General features: G+C 41.6%; 1 protein-coding gene across 5 annotated transcripts in view; it reads left to right on the top strand.

Moving 5' to 3' along the window:
• Positions 1 to 7,262, top strand: part of ZNF841 (zinc finger protein 841) — a 31,015-nt gene extending 23,753 nt beyond the window's left edge. For all 5 annotated transcript variants that reach the window (XM_034945419.3, XM_034945417.3, XM_034945420.3 and 2 more), the window contains one exon: positions 4,120 to 7,262. In XM_034945419.3, the coding sequence (XP_034801310.2) occupies positions 4,120 to 6,623 (2,504 nt within the window). In that variant the 3' untranslated portion in view covers positions 6,624 to 7,262. The remainder of the gene's footprint in view (positions 1 to 4,119) is intronic.
• The last annotated feature ends 7,844 nt before the right edge of the window (positions 7,263 to 15,106 follow it).

Here is a 15,106-nt window from a genome sequence, read left to right as displayed (position 1 = left end):
TTCCTGAAATAGTTTTATTTCCATTGTGTGTGTCTTCTATACATTCTCTGTGGTTACCGTTGCAATTACAGAAAACACTTTAGATTTATAACATCCTATTTTAAACTAATAACAGCTTAACTTCAATTACATACAGAAATGACTTTTTACAGATCTGCTTCCATGTTGTGTTTTTGATATCCCAGGATACTTTCATCGTATATACTGTGTCTCCATTAACATATATTTAAACCTTGACAAGAGTCTCCTGCTTTCTTTGTTTTCTCAAATCTTCGCCTGTTGTGCTACGGGTCCTCATTCTGCACCCCGTCTCCTTAACGTTCTTGTACTATCAGTAAAGTTTTATGGTGTCTTTATGTGTGTGTACAAAATGAATTCATCCATCTCCTCTTCATGGCCATTTTCAGGTTTTTTCTTAAGGATTGAATTGTAAGAACAGTCTTTCACATATCTCTTGATATGTAGGGTTGTTGAGCATATACCTGGAAATAGAACTTATGGGACATTCAGTTTGATAAATTTCATAGCAAATATTATAGAGACATAAATCTGTTTTCTTCCCATATCATCACACCACCTCCTTTTTAATTGTCTTCCCTTGTTGTCCTGCACCCATAGTATAATTCTCATGTTTAAGTATTAGTCAGTACAATGCTACCTCTCCATTAGTTTCTCTTTTCTTCCAAAGCCAGGATTTTAGCTGTTTCTTGTGCAATTCTATTCCCACAGCTCTGCAAGCACAAACCCTGCTGCTCCATGCTCATTACTCCTTGATCTCCCCTCTTGCCCTTTGTCCTCCTGGGCCTTTCCTAACATATTACTTTGTCCAGATGGACTACCCAGTTACTGACTAGCATATTAATTTTATACTCCCATTATTGCAGAACTCCCTCACCTCCCATGCTACTCTCACTGTGTAAGGGGTAACCTCTACTCATTCCCTTGACCACTGTCTGATAACACTGCGTAAATCAATGTGTGCAGGGGATGATGACTCAGATACCGTTCGTTATTCATGACGGATGGCTGAATAATGCTTTCGGCAACACAGCATTGCAGGGAGCCAAGGCCTGTGGGACGTGACCACCTCAGCATTCCACTGGAGGCTATATGATCAAACAGCAAACTGTTGATCATGAATGCAGGATGTGGGCAAACTCATGACTGCTCCTGCTGACAGAAGGTTTGCTGGAGGCAATCACTTCCTGGTGCCAGGGTTATCTACTGCCATATCTAGAGCCTGTTGTTTGAGGAATGCAGTCTTGCAAGCCTACTCTGGACTGCGCAGCTGACCCCTTCTTCCACCCTCCTTCTCACTATCCCTCTTGCCTAATAAATACAGACGGCCCTTGTCCACTACAGGCAAGGTGCCCCTGACCCCTTCTTCCAAATATACTCTTTTGTCTCTTGTCTTTTATTCCCGCATTCGCCCCCTTTGTTCAGTCGTCCTAGGTCCATGTGGGTTACATAGTGGCACCCCGAACAGCGACAGAATCAGGTGCTCTACACAAAATGGCTCTTGAAGTATTTCTACACTCTTGATATTTGGGTTGACCTGTTATCTGCACTGCTTGTTTGGGAAGTTGTTTTTAAAAAACATGTTTGATCTTGCAAACCCAGGTTCTTGTGTCTTACTTTGTTTGTAAATTGGGTATAGATACATAAATCCTGTGGGCATATTTAGTGTGCTTGTTTGTTAAATAGTGATAATTTACCTAAAGACTTTTTAAACAAGTTAGTGCTGTTAGCTAGCTTAGAATATTGCATGTTTTATAGTACAGACTCACAAATTTGTTTAATAACGTTTATCAACATTGTTTCATGTTTATAATGAGATAGCATATTGGCTTTACCTTAGTCAGCATGACTAGCTATATCAGATACCATAGATAGGGTGGTTTAAACAGCAGAAATGGACTTTTCACAGATCTGGGTGGTGCGAAGTTCAACATGTCAGAGCCAGCCACTTTGGTTCTTGGTGTGGACTTTTTTCTGGTGTGCCATGGCTGACTCTGTGTTCTCATGTGGCAGAGAGATTGTCATGCAAAAAGCAGAAGCTTTTTCACGTTTCTGCTAATTGCATTCCTGAAGTTCTATGCACCATCCTGACCTAATTGCCTTCCAAAGACCACACTTCCAAATACTATCACATTGAGGATGGGGCCTTAACATAGGAATTTTGGCAGACATAAGTCTTTATATCAGAGCAGTCTACATTGTATCTGTAAGTTTTCATTTTGCAGTTTGGTCCAAACGGTGTTGTCTTTTATCTCAGTTCATGCATTTTCCAAGTACAATCTCTGTATCATATATATTTTGTGGCCAATGAACTGGATAATAAAGACAGTGAATAGGACTGGGCACGGTGGCTCATGCCTATAATCCCAGCACTTTGGGAGGCAGAGGTGGGCAGATTGTTTGAGCTTAGGAGTTCCAGACCAGCCTGGGCAACATGGCAAAACCTCATCTCTACCAAAACTACAAAAAAATTAACCGGGCATGATGGCATGCATCTGTGGTCCCAGCTCTCAGGAGGCTGAGGTGGGAGGATCGCTTGAGCCTGTGAGTTGGAGGTTGCAGTGAGGTGGGATCATGCCACTGTACTCCAGCCTGGGTGACAGAGTGAGACTCCATCTCAGCCAAAAGCAAAAAAAGACAATGAATACATAGGGACTTGCTCTATTGTTTGTTACATAGTTGTAGGCATGAAATCATAACTGGGATTTCTGATTTCCTTTCCCAAGTTTTATTCTTTTTTTGAGGCAGTCTCTCTCTGTTGCCCAGGCTGAAGTGCAGTGTCGTGATCTTGGCTGACTGCAACCTACCCCTTACAGGTTTATGTGATTCTTGTGCTTCAGCCTCCTGAGTAGTTGGGATTACAGGCATGCATCATCACGCTTGGCTAATTTTTTATATTTTTAGTAGAGATGAGGTTTCACCATGTTGGCCTGGCTAGTCTCAAACTCTTGGCCTCAAGTGATCTGCCCACCTTGGCCTCTCAAAATGCTGGGATTATAGGTCTGAGCCACCATATCTGTCTCCATTTTTTTTTTTTTTTTTTGAGACTGCTCTGTCGCCCAGGCTGGAGTGCAGTGGCGAAATCTCGGCTCACTGCAACCTCCGCCTCCTGGGTTCCAATGATTCTCCTGTCTCAGGCTCCGGAGTAGCTGGGATTACAGGCACGTGCCACCACACCCGGCTGATTTTTTTTACTTTTAGTACAGACGAGATTTCACCATGTTGGCCAAGCTAGTCTTGAACTCCTGACCTCGTGATCCACCCACCTCGGCCTCCCAAAGTGCTGGGTTTACAGGCTTGAGCCACCGTGCCCGGCTGACCTGTCCCCAATTTTTATTCTTTATTATGTTATATATTTACCTTTCTCTCATCCAAGTACTAACCAGTTCTGACACTGCTTAGTTTCTGAGATCAGACAAGATCAGATGCATTCACGGTGGTATGGCCATAGACATATTTACCTTTCTTTTATCTTTAAAAGCCAGTGATCTCAACATATTTTCTATTTACATACTGCCTCTAGAATATAAGTTCTTGCTTATTATTGATGGAGAATTGTTTAGAATTTCATACTATAGATTTGTATTTTGTGGTTGTTCATTATTTACCTGCTGGTTTTATCACAGGCTATTAGAATGTTTTATTAATTTATTTATATTATGATTATTTATTAGTTAATATTTACCATTACAGTATATCTTGCTGTTGCTTGGCATTCATTTGTATGAAATAAATATATGTAACTTTTTTTCTCTCCTATTATGAGGGAGCCATATGTTTACTGCCAATTGGTGTGTCATTTGGGGTCAGCGATTGCAAAATACTTGTTTTGGTGCTCATATATGTTTGCATAACATGAGTCTTTTGGTCGAAGGATGTTTGAAACTAGGCTTTCCTAAAATTGATTTAAATTACATGTAATCACTTTTTCTTTACTATAGAATTCTATTCATTTTGCATTTCTACAAATAGAAGATCATGGTAGAAAAGTTTCACAACTTGCTAGTGTAAACATTATGTTTAGCGTAGTGTGTTTTCAGTATAAAATAATATTTACCAATAATAGTTATTTTAAAACCCCATGTTCATTATATTTTGCAGGTATCTCTCCTAAATGTGTGATCAAGGAATTACCACCAATACAGAACAGTAACACAGGAGAAAAATTCCAAACAGTGATGTTGGAAGGACATGAAAGCTATGACACTGAAAATTTTTACTTCAGGGAAATCCGGAAAAATCTACAGGAACTTGACTTTCAATGGAAAGATGGTGAAATAAATTATAAAGAAGGGCCGATGACCCATAAAAACAATCTTACTGGTCAAAGAGTTCGACATAGTCAAGGGGACGTAGAAAACAAGCATATGGAAAATCAGCTTATATTAAGGTTTCAGTCCAGTCTGGGTGAATTGCAGAAATTTCAAACTGCAGAGAAAATTTATGGATGTAATCAAATTGAGAGGACAGTTAATAATGGTTTTTTAGCTTCACCACTTCAAAGAATTTTTCCTGGTGTCCCAACCAACATTTCTAGGAAATATGGGAATGATTTTTTGCAACTTTCGTTACCTACACAAGATGAGAAAACACATATTAGGGAAAAACTTTACATAGGTAATGAGTGTGGCAAAGCCTTCAGAGTGTCTTCAAGTCTTATTAATCATCAGATGATACATACTACAGAGAAACCTTACAGATGCAATGAGTCTGGTAAAGCCTTTCATCAGGGCTCACTACTAACAGTACATCAGATAGTCCATACAAGAGGGAAACCATACCAATGTGATGTATGTGGCAGGATCTTCAGACAAAATTCAGATCTTGTAAATCACCGGAGAAGTCACACTGGAGACAAACCCTACATATGTAATGAATGTGGCAAGTCCTTTAGTAAAAGTTCCCACCTTGCAGTTCATCAGAGAATTCATACTGGAGAGAAACCTTACAAATGTAATCGATGTGGGAAGTGCTTTAGTCAAAGTTCCTCTCTTGCAACTCATCAGACAGTTCATACTGGAGACAAACCCTACAAATGTAATGAATGTGGCAAAACCTTTAAACGGAACTCAAGCCTCACTGCACATCATATAATCCATGCAGGAAAGAAACCATATACATGTGATGTATGTGGCAAGGTCTTTTATCAGAATTCACAACTTGTAAGGCACCAGATAATTCATACTGGAGAGACACCTTACAAATGTAATGAATGTGGCAAGGTCTTCTTTCAACGTTCACGTCTTGCAGGGCACCGGAGAATTCATACTGGAGAGAAACCCTACAAATGTAATGAATGTGGCAAGGTCTTCAGTCAACATTCACATCTTGCAGTGCATCAGAGAGTTCATACTGGAGAGAAACCTTACAAATGTAATGAATGTGGCAAAGCCTTTAATTGGGGCTCATTACTAACTGTACATCAGAGAATTCATACCGGAGAGAAACCTTACAAATGTAATGTGTGTGGCAAGGTCTTTAATTACGGTGGATACCTTTCGGTTCATATGAGATGTCATACTGGAGAGAAACCTCTCCATTGTAATAAATGTGGCATGGTCTTCACTTACTATTCATGCCTAGCACGTCATCAAAGAATGCATACCGGAGAGAAACCTTACAAATGTAATGTGTGTGGCAAGGTCTTCATTGACAGTGGAAACCTTTCAATTCATAGGCGAAGTCATACCGGAGAGAAACCTTTCCAGTGTAACGAATGCGGCAAGGTCTTCAGTTACTACTCATGCCTAGCACGTCATCGGAAAATTCATACCGGAGAGAAACCTTATAAATGTAATGATTGTGGCAAAGCCTATACTCAGCGTTCAAGCCTCACTAAACATCTGGTAATTCATACTGGAGAGAACCCTTACCACTGTAATGAATTTGGTGAGGCTTTTATCCAAAGTTCAAAACTTGCAAGATATCACAGAAATCCTACTGGGGAGAAACCACACAAATGTAGTGAATGTGGTAGAACTTTTAGTCATAAAACAAGTCTGGTGTACCATCAGAGAAGACATACTGGAGAGATGCCATACAAATGTATTGAATGTGGGAAAGTCTTTAACTCCACTACAACCCTGGCAAGGCATCGGAGAATTCATACTGGAGAGAAACCTTACAAATGTAATGAATGTGGCAAGGTCTTCCGTTATCGCTCAGGCCTCGCACGTCATTGGAGTATTCATACTGGAGAGAAACCTTACAAATGTAATGAGTGTGGCAAAGCCTTTAGAGTACGTTCAATTCTGCTTAATCATCAGATGATGCATACTGGAGAGAAACCTTATAAATGTAATGAATGTGGTAAAGCTTTTATCGAAAGGTCAAACTTGGTTTACCATCAGAGAAACCATACTGGAGAGAAGCCATACAAATGTATGGAATGTGGCAAGGCGTTTGGGCGGCGGTCTTGCCTCACTAAACACCAACGAATTCATTCTAGTGAAAAACCTTATAAATGTAATGAGTGTGGCAAATCTTACATTAGTCGCTCAGGCCTCACTAAACATCAGATAAAACATGCTGGAGAGAACCTTACAACTAAACTCAATGTGGAAAGGCCGTTAGATGTTGTCCTAACTTCTGGGATCCCCAAATAATTTATACTTACTCATATAGCTTGTATATTTGTCCTTTCCCTTTGAAGTCTCATGTGGAATTGTAATCTCCAGTATTGGAGGTGGGGCCTAGTGGGAGGTGATTGGATGATGGGGGTGGCTTTCTCAAGAAAGTTTTAGTACCATCCCCTTGTTGCTGTCCTTGTGATAGTTCTCATGAGGTCTGGCTCATGCTTGTAATCCCAGCACTTTGGGAGGCTGAGGTGGGCGGATCACTTGAGGTCAGGAGTTCAAGAGCAGCCTGGCCAACATGGTGAAACCCTGTTTCTGCCAAAAATACAAAAATTAGCTGGGCTTCGTGGCGGGTACTGGTAGTACCAGCTACTCGAGAGGCTGAGTCAGGAGAATTGCTCGAACCCTGGAGGCGGAGGTTGCAGTGAGCCGAGATCGCGCCACTGCACTCTAGCCTGGGTGACAGAGTGAGACTCCATCACACACACGCACGCACGAAAGTGAATGGCACCTCCCTCTTGTTTGTTCTTCTGGCCATTTGACATGCCCTTCACCTCCCACCATCATTTTAACCTTCCTGAGGTTTCCCGAGAGGGTGAACAGACATCAGCGCCATGTTTCCTATAAAGCCTGCAAAATTGTGAGTCAATTAAACCTCTTTATACATTACCTAGCCTCAGGTATTTCTGTCTAGCCATGCAATTATGGCCTAATATATTTACACATGGAGTGAATATAGCTAAGTTTTAAGCAAGTGTTCACTAGGCATAAGAATATACATCCTGGAGAGAAATCACAGAAGTGTAGTATATGTGGCAAGAATACTACTTAAAGGTCAAAACTTGTGGATCTATAACTCGAAGTGCAGATATGCTTTACAAATGAAGTGAGGGTGGCAGAAGCTTCACCAGAGTTCAGTCACTACTTGAGAGTTTATATTGGAAAGAAATCATATAAATGTATGTGCTAGAGGCTTCCCCGAGGTGTCTGAACTCACTAGACCTCAGAATATACATCTTTGACAAATGTAATGTGTGTGCTAAGACTTTTTACCCGAACATCCAAATGGAAACATCAGAGTATTCATACTGGAGAACAGTCTTACAAAGGTAACGAATGTGGTAAGCCTTTTTAAAAATCAAATGGGCTGGGTATGGTGGTTCACACCTGTAATCCCAGCACTTTGGGAGGCTGAGGTGGGTGGATCATCTGATGTCAGGAGTTTGAGACTGGCCTGGCCAGCATGGTGAAACCCCATCTCTACTAAAAAATACAAAAATTAGCTGGGCGTAGTGGTGGGCGCCTGTAATCCCGCTACTTGGGAGGCTGAGGCAGAAGAATCACTTGAATCCAGGATGTGGAGGTTGCTGTAAGCCGAGATTGTGCCATTGTACTCCAGCCTGGGTGACAAGAGTGAGACTCTGTCTCAAAAAAATAAAAAAATCAAATGTTCATGTTTTTGGAGTTTGAGAGAATTTATACAGGAAAAAAGTCATATCAGTGTGCTTAACATGGAAGGACCTTTAATCAGTAGTGTGTCTTCAGGCTTTACCAAATTATTCATACTGGATAGAAACCTTGCAAATGTAATTAACGTGGTAAAATTTTAAACCATTTCTCAGCCAGACACGGTGGCTCACGCCTGTAATCGCAGCACTTTGGGAGGCCGAGGCAGGCGGATCACGAGGTCAGGAAATCGAGACCATCCTGGCTAACACGGTGAAACCCCGTCTCTACTAAAAATACAAATAATTAGCCAGGCGTGGTGGCACGTGCCTGTAGTCCCAGCTACTCAGGAGGCTGAGGCATGAGAATTGTTTGAACCCGGGAGGCTGAGCTTGCAGTGAGCCGAGATTGCACCACTGCACTCCAGCCTGGGCGACAGAGCAAGACTCCGTCTCAAAAAAAAAAAAAAAAAAAAAAAATTTCTCAACAGATTCCATGTTAGGTAAATCATACTATGGATAACTAAGTCTGCTTCTCCATCCAGGATTGACCTGGAATGGTACATACAGTAAAATAACCACAAGACAAAATTTGTTAAAACCCCAGGTAATATGTACATCAAAGGATCAAGAGCATGTGTGGAAATGGCCAATTCAGTATATAAAATAATTGTATTCACTTTGACATTTCTTAAAAAGGCTAGTTGACTATTTGTGACCTTCATCCTAAAGTATGAAGTCTTGCCTTTCCTACACATCTTTCATTGTGGTCTCTGGGAATAAATCAGTAAGTTGAGAGGGCCTGCTTCATTAGGTGTGGTTCCTTCATATCCATGTTTTCTGGAAGATTAAGGTCTGTGTGAGTTAAGCAGCATGGAATATGGTGGAGAATGATGTAAATTTACAATGTAAGTCACTGAGTTTGTTGTGTTCAGGGTGTCCTTTGACAAATAGAGTGTTGCTTTGGGATATGGGAAACATATGGAGTATGTTTCACTAACCTAAAAATCTGTGCTCCACCTAGATTTGTACATTCTTTTCACTTCTGTCACTTGTTGCTTCACATGTTTTGCAGCTGGTTTTAAGTGCATACAGACAAGATTCTCAAATCATCTTTGTAAATTGACATTATTATCATGTAACCACCCTGTTGCCCAGGCTGGAGTGCAATAGTAATAAGGTCAACTTTTGGAACCCTTCTGCAAATTTCCTAGGATTTTTAGAGTAGTTTCCTAGCTTTTCCTTACATTGCTGTATATCAGTTATAGAGAAGGGGACCTGCAATAGGACTGGCCATTCGGCTCCTGCTGCTTCCCTACGGGGTAGCAAGGCTGGAGGGAGAGTAGAATATGGTCTTCCCCACTGAGTGTTTGGGGGACTTAGTAGGGTCCCCAGTGTTTGCTCCTGGTTTTAGCCTCAGGAGCACTTGGTAAGGGGGCTATAGGGATGGTCGCTCTTCACCCTTAGAGACAAGTGGCTCTTGTAAAAGGGGGTCATCTGGTTTGGCGCGGTGGCTCATGCCTGTAATCCCAGCACTTTCGGAGGCCGAGGTGGGCAGATCACCGGAGGTTGGGAGTTCGAGACCAGCCTGACCAACATGGAGAAACCCCGTCTCTACTAAAAATACAAAATTAGATGGGCATGGTGGTGTGTGCCTGTAATCCCAGCCACCTGGGAGGCTGAGGCAGGAGAATTGCTTGAACCTGGGAGGTAGAGGTTGCGGTGAGCGGAGATCAAGCCATTGCACTCCAGCCTGGGCGACAAGAGCAAAACTCTGTCTCAAAAAATAAAAAGGTGGGGGGGGATCATCTATAATATCTAATTCTACCTTAGAACTTTCCTTTGGTGGTGGGGGTGGGTTCTGGGAGTTTGACAGATTGTTAGGTTTTGGTATAGGGTCATAAAATCCTGTGCATATGGGATTTCTGACCATTTGCCCTGCCTCTTGCAAAATAGGTCTAATGGCAGGATGGTGTCATAATTAAGGCTACCAAGACTGCCCATTGTTCCAGGCTGGGCAGTTCATAATGGGGGCAGACAATAGTGCAAAAAAAATTTTACATTTTATCTTTAGAGTGTCAGGGTCAAATTGATTTCTGTGATTGAGGATGTAGCCAAGTGTGGAATCAGGTGGAGAGTTGCCCATAGTGGTTTGGAAAAGAGAAGAGGACTTTGAAAAGTGGAGGGCTCATTAGGTGACCCAAATTTTACCTGGGGCATCCCCCCTTTAGGGCCCCAACTTAGTCTGTCAGACATCTCTGACCTTAGATGGGTGCTGGCACCACTTTGGAATGGTTCTCTCCATCACTGAGGACCTGACTTAAAGTTTTTCTATCTCACTTAAAACAACCCTTTAACGCTCTCAACTTAGGCAATAATAAATTCCTTTTCATGACTTCCCTCCACCACCATGCACCACACAGACCACATGCCCGGACCCTCTGACTTGTGTAACCTTTTGTGCATAGCTAGGTGGGTTTTCTGTCCTTTGCCAGTTGAGTGGGAGAAGGGAAGAATTTAGCATAAATAAAAGAAGCATAAGTCACCTGAAACCTGTGAGTTTGCCCTGGACGAGCTGCTGCTGCTAACTGCATCACACATAGGGATCAGGGATTATAACTGAAAAGGACAGAAATGAGTCTTTTCCCCTTCTGGGCAGGGCAGCCATCCCTGTTCACTCCTTGGCCTTCAGAGGATACCAGAGAGTGGCCCCAGTCAGTTCCCCTCAATTACCAACGAGCTACTAGGAAACGGCTGCTGAAAGAATAAAAAAAGGAGAAAAGGAAAATAACTCAGAAAAAGAAAAAAAGGAATAGGACTCAGAAAAACAAAAACGAGGAAAAGGACTCAGGTTCCTCACCTTAACCAAGCGGTGGCAGTTAGGCACTTCCACACGGAAACCTTCCAGTTTCACCAGAGAATGGCCCTGGCCAGAAACTTGCAAGTGTCTTCGTGCTTAGGTGCTGTCCACTGAGGGTCCTCAGTTGGAAAGGAAAAGATGGAGAGAGGAAGATTTCCCTGTATGTAAAAGGGGAAAGGAGAAAAAGAAATCCCAAACTTTGGGCCTACTTTCTCTGCTGGCTAGCTCACCAAAATATGTTACCAGTAGAGGGTCTTGACTGCAAGTTGTTTAGGTTCTTGGCATTTTGAACAAAGAATTGGAAAAAACACCCAGCAAAGCAATGAAAGAATGCAGCATCAAAAGAATGAAAACAGGAATTTATTGAAAATGAAAGTACACTCCGTAGTGTGGGAACAGGCCCAAGCAGTGGCCCAGATACAGAATCTTCTTGGGTCCAAATGACTACTAGAGGTTTCCCATTGGCTGCTTGGTGCTGACCTCATGTAAATAAAATGGTGACCTGCAGTCAGTCAACCAATCAGAGGCTGAAGTAAAGTTACAAAAGTCACACTCCTACGCAAATATCTGATTGGTTGCAAAAAGCAACCAATCAGAGGTACTTTTAATTTCCCATCTGCCAGGCAGAAAAGGTAGAGGTTTGCAAAGGGAATAGTCTCTGGTCCTTTTGTTACTTAGGTGTGGAAAGTTAGGGTTTTCCCATCAATTTAGCTCAAGGACGTTAGCGTGAAACAGCCTTAGGTTTCCTGCCTCCAGACCCTGTTCTCCTGCCTCAGGATCACAGGCTCACGCCACCATGCCTGGCTAATTTTTGTATTTTTTGTAGAGATGAGGTTTCGTCAGGTCGCCCAGACTGGGAGAAATATATTTTAAGGTATAATTAGCATGTTGTGTTTTAAAAATCCTGTTGATATACTTGCACATTAGTAACAGAGCTTTTGCTTCCACATTATACAATTTCAGTTCAGTATCTTGTATCATTCTAATTATTTCACTGAACTTAAAATGTAAGGGACCTTCTACATATTGGTAGAACACATGCTTTGCATCTGTCATTTCTCTGTGTGTGTATATATATATATATATATATAATATAATATATATATATATATATATTTTTTTTTAGACAGAGTCTTGCTCTGTCGCCCAGGCTGGAGTGCAGCGGCGCGATCTCAGCTCACTGCAAGCTCCACCTCTCGGGTTCTTGCCATTCTCCTGCCTCAGCCTCCCAAGTAGCTGGGACTATAGGCGCCCACCACCACGCCTGGCTAATTTTTTTTGTATTTTTAGTAGAGACAGGGTTTCACCATGTTAGCCAGGATGGTCTCGATCTCCTGACCTCGTGCTCTGCCCACCTCGGCCTCCCAAAGTGCTGGGATTACAGGTGTGAGCCACCGCTCCCAGCCTCTCTGTACAAATTTTTTGCCACACAAATCTGAAAATACGACCTCGATTTATGGATCCTCCAAGTTTTTCACTGAAGTACGAGGGAAGAAATGTAAATCTATAAATTGGGTTAAATGATTTCTAGGAAAGTGTATAATAATAATAATTATTATTTTTTTGAGACAGAGTCTCTGTCACCCAGGCTGGAATGAAACTGTGTCTCAAAATAAATAAATAAATAATAGAAATGAAGTTTTGCTATAGTTGAGAAATTATAGAATGCCATGCTTATTATGATAACCTCATATAGAAATTTTTACAGCTTTTTGAAAAATGGCTTTTTTGTTATTCAATTTTTATAGTCTTATAAACATTAATTTTCACAAGACTAGTGTAAAAATATTGTAGACAATTTGTCTAAGCAGTATTTCGGAAGCACTTTCAACAGTTATGTAAAGGGTCCTATTTATGCTTGAAGAAAGGACATGTATAAGGTTTTTAGCATGAGGAAATTAAGTCTTTCTCAACCTAGAAGTCAGGAGTTTCAAGAGTAAACATTCAGTGTTGAATTAAAGAATCTGAATCTATTTTTTGATTGATTACTGACATCTTTTAAGCCACACTATTTGGGCAAGTTGATAATAAAGCCTGAGTGCTCCCTTCTTTGGTATATGCTGGAAGTTCAAGACATGCCTGGGTACCTTTACCCTTGCCCTACTCCTTAACCATAGTCACAACACATTTTCCTGCTCTCACAAGCCACTTTTGAACCAGCTTGGGAAGTCTCCTGCTCTTTCCGGAGTCTCATTATGTAACAAATATTCTCATGATAACTTCACTATGTGACGTCATCAGTCCCAGCATCCAAATCAAAGTGTGGGTGGGGTTCCATTGTGTTCTAGTGGAGTGGCCACAGTGCTAATTAACAAAATATGCTTTGGGTTGAATATATAAAGTTTCTACTTTACCTACCCTGCAGAATACCCCACTATGTATGTTTATTCTTCAGAGGGAACATTAATCTTTTGTTTTCTTTTTTTTTTTTTGAGACGAAGTCTTGCTCTGTGGCCCAGGGCTGGAGTGCAGTGGCATGATCTCGGTTCCCTGTAACCTCTGCCTACCAGGTTCAAGCGATTCTTATGCCTCAGCCTCTTGAGTAGTTGAGATTACAAGTGTGTACAGGTGTGCACCACCACACCTGGCTAAATTTTGTATTTTTAGTAGAGACCGCATTTTGCCATGTTGGCCATGATGGTCTTGAACTACTGACCCCAGGTGATCCACCTGCCTCAGCCTCCCAAAGTGCTGGGATTACAGACATGAGCCACAACCCCGGCCCATTAATCTTTTATTTTAAAAATTTTTTATTATACTTTAAGTTCTAGGGTACATGTGCACAATGTACAGGTTTGTTACATATGTATACATTTGCCATGTTGGTGTGCTGCACCCACTAACTCGTCATTTACATTAGGTATCTCTCCTAATGCTATCCCTCCCCACTCCCCTCACCCCACGACAGGCCCTGGTATGTGATGTTCTCCACCCTGTGTCCAAGTGTTCTCATTGTTCAATTCTCACTTATGAGTGAGAACCTGTGGTGTTTGGCTTTCTGTCCTTGTGATAGTTTGTTCAGAATGATGGTTTCCAGCTTCATCCATGTCCCTACAAAGGATATGAACTCATCCTTTCTTATGGCTGCATAGTATTCCATGGTGTATATGTGCCACATTTTCTTAATCCAGTCTATCACTGATGGACGTTTGGGTTGGTTCCAAGTCTTTGCTATTGTGAATAGTGCCGCGATAAACATACGTGGACATGTGTCTTTATAGCAGCATGACTTATAATCCTTTGGGTATATACCCAGTAATGGGATGGCTGGGTCAAGTGGTATTTCTAGTTCTAGATCCTTGAGGAATCGCCACACTGTCTTCCACAATGGTTGAACTAGTTTACAGTCCCACCAACAGTGTAAAAGTGTTCGTATTTCTCCACATCCTCTCCAGCACCTGTTGTTTCCTGACTTTTTAATGATCACCATTTTAACTGGTGTGAGATGGTATCTCGTTGTTATTGGGGGAACCTGCCCCCAATATTTCAATGTAGTTTCTTTCTATTTTCCATAAGTGTCAGCCGGCTGAGAAATAAAGACAATACAAAGAGAGGAATTTTACAGCTGGGCCTCCAGGGGTGACATCACATATCGGTAGGACTGTGATGCCCGCCTGAGTCTCAGACCAGTAACTTTTTTTTAAGGGTTTCAAAAGGGGAGGGGGAGTAAGAACAGAGAGTAGGTACAAAGATCACATGCTTCAAAGAGCAAAAAGCAGAACCACTGATAAGGGTCTAACAAAGATCACATCTTTCTGAGGGAAAAGGGCAAAGGGCAAAAGTAGAACCACTGATATGGGTCCAACAAAGATCACAGGGCAAAGGGCAAAAGCAGAACCACTGTTAACACAATTATCACAGTGGTCCTGAGGTGACGTACATCCTCAGCTTATGAAGATAACAGGATTAAGATATTAAAGACAGGCATAAGAAATTATAAAAGTATTATTTGAGAACTGATAAATGTCCATATTAAAGTGAAATCTTCACAATTTATGTTCCTTTGCCGCAGCTCCATTTGGTCCCTCTGTTTGGGGTCCCTGACTTCCTGTAACACATTGTGGTTTTGATTTGCATTTTTCTGATGGCCAGTGATGATGAGCATTTTTTCATGTGTCTGTTGGCTGCATAAATGTCTTCTTTTGAGAAGGGTCTGTTCATATCCTTCACCCACTTTTTGATAGGGTTGTTTGATTTTTTCTTGTAAA

This window comes from Pan paniscus, chromosome 20 (genome assembly GCF_029289425.2).
Source record: "Pan paniscus chromosome 20, NHGRI_mPanPan1-v2.0_pri, whole genome shotgun sequence".
In the NCBI taxonomy this organism is placed as follows: domain Eukaryota; kingdom Metazoa; phylum Chordata; class Mammalia; order Primates; family Hominidae; genus Pan; species Pan paniscus.
This window is presented reverse-complemented; position numbering and strand designations above follow the sequence as displayed.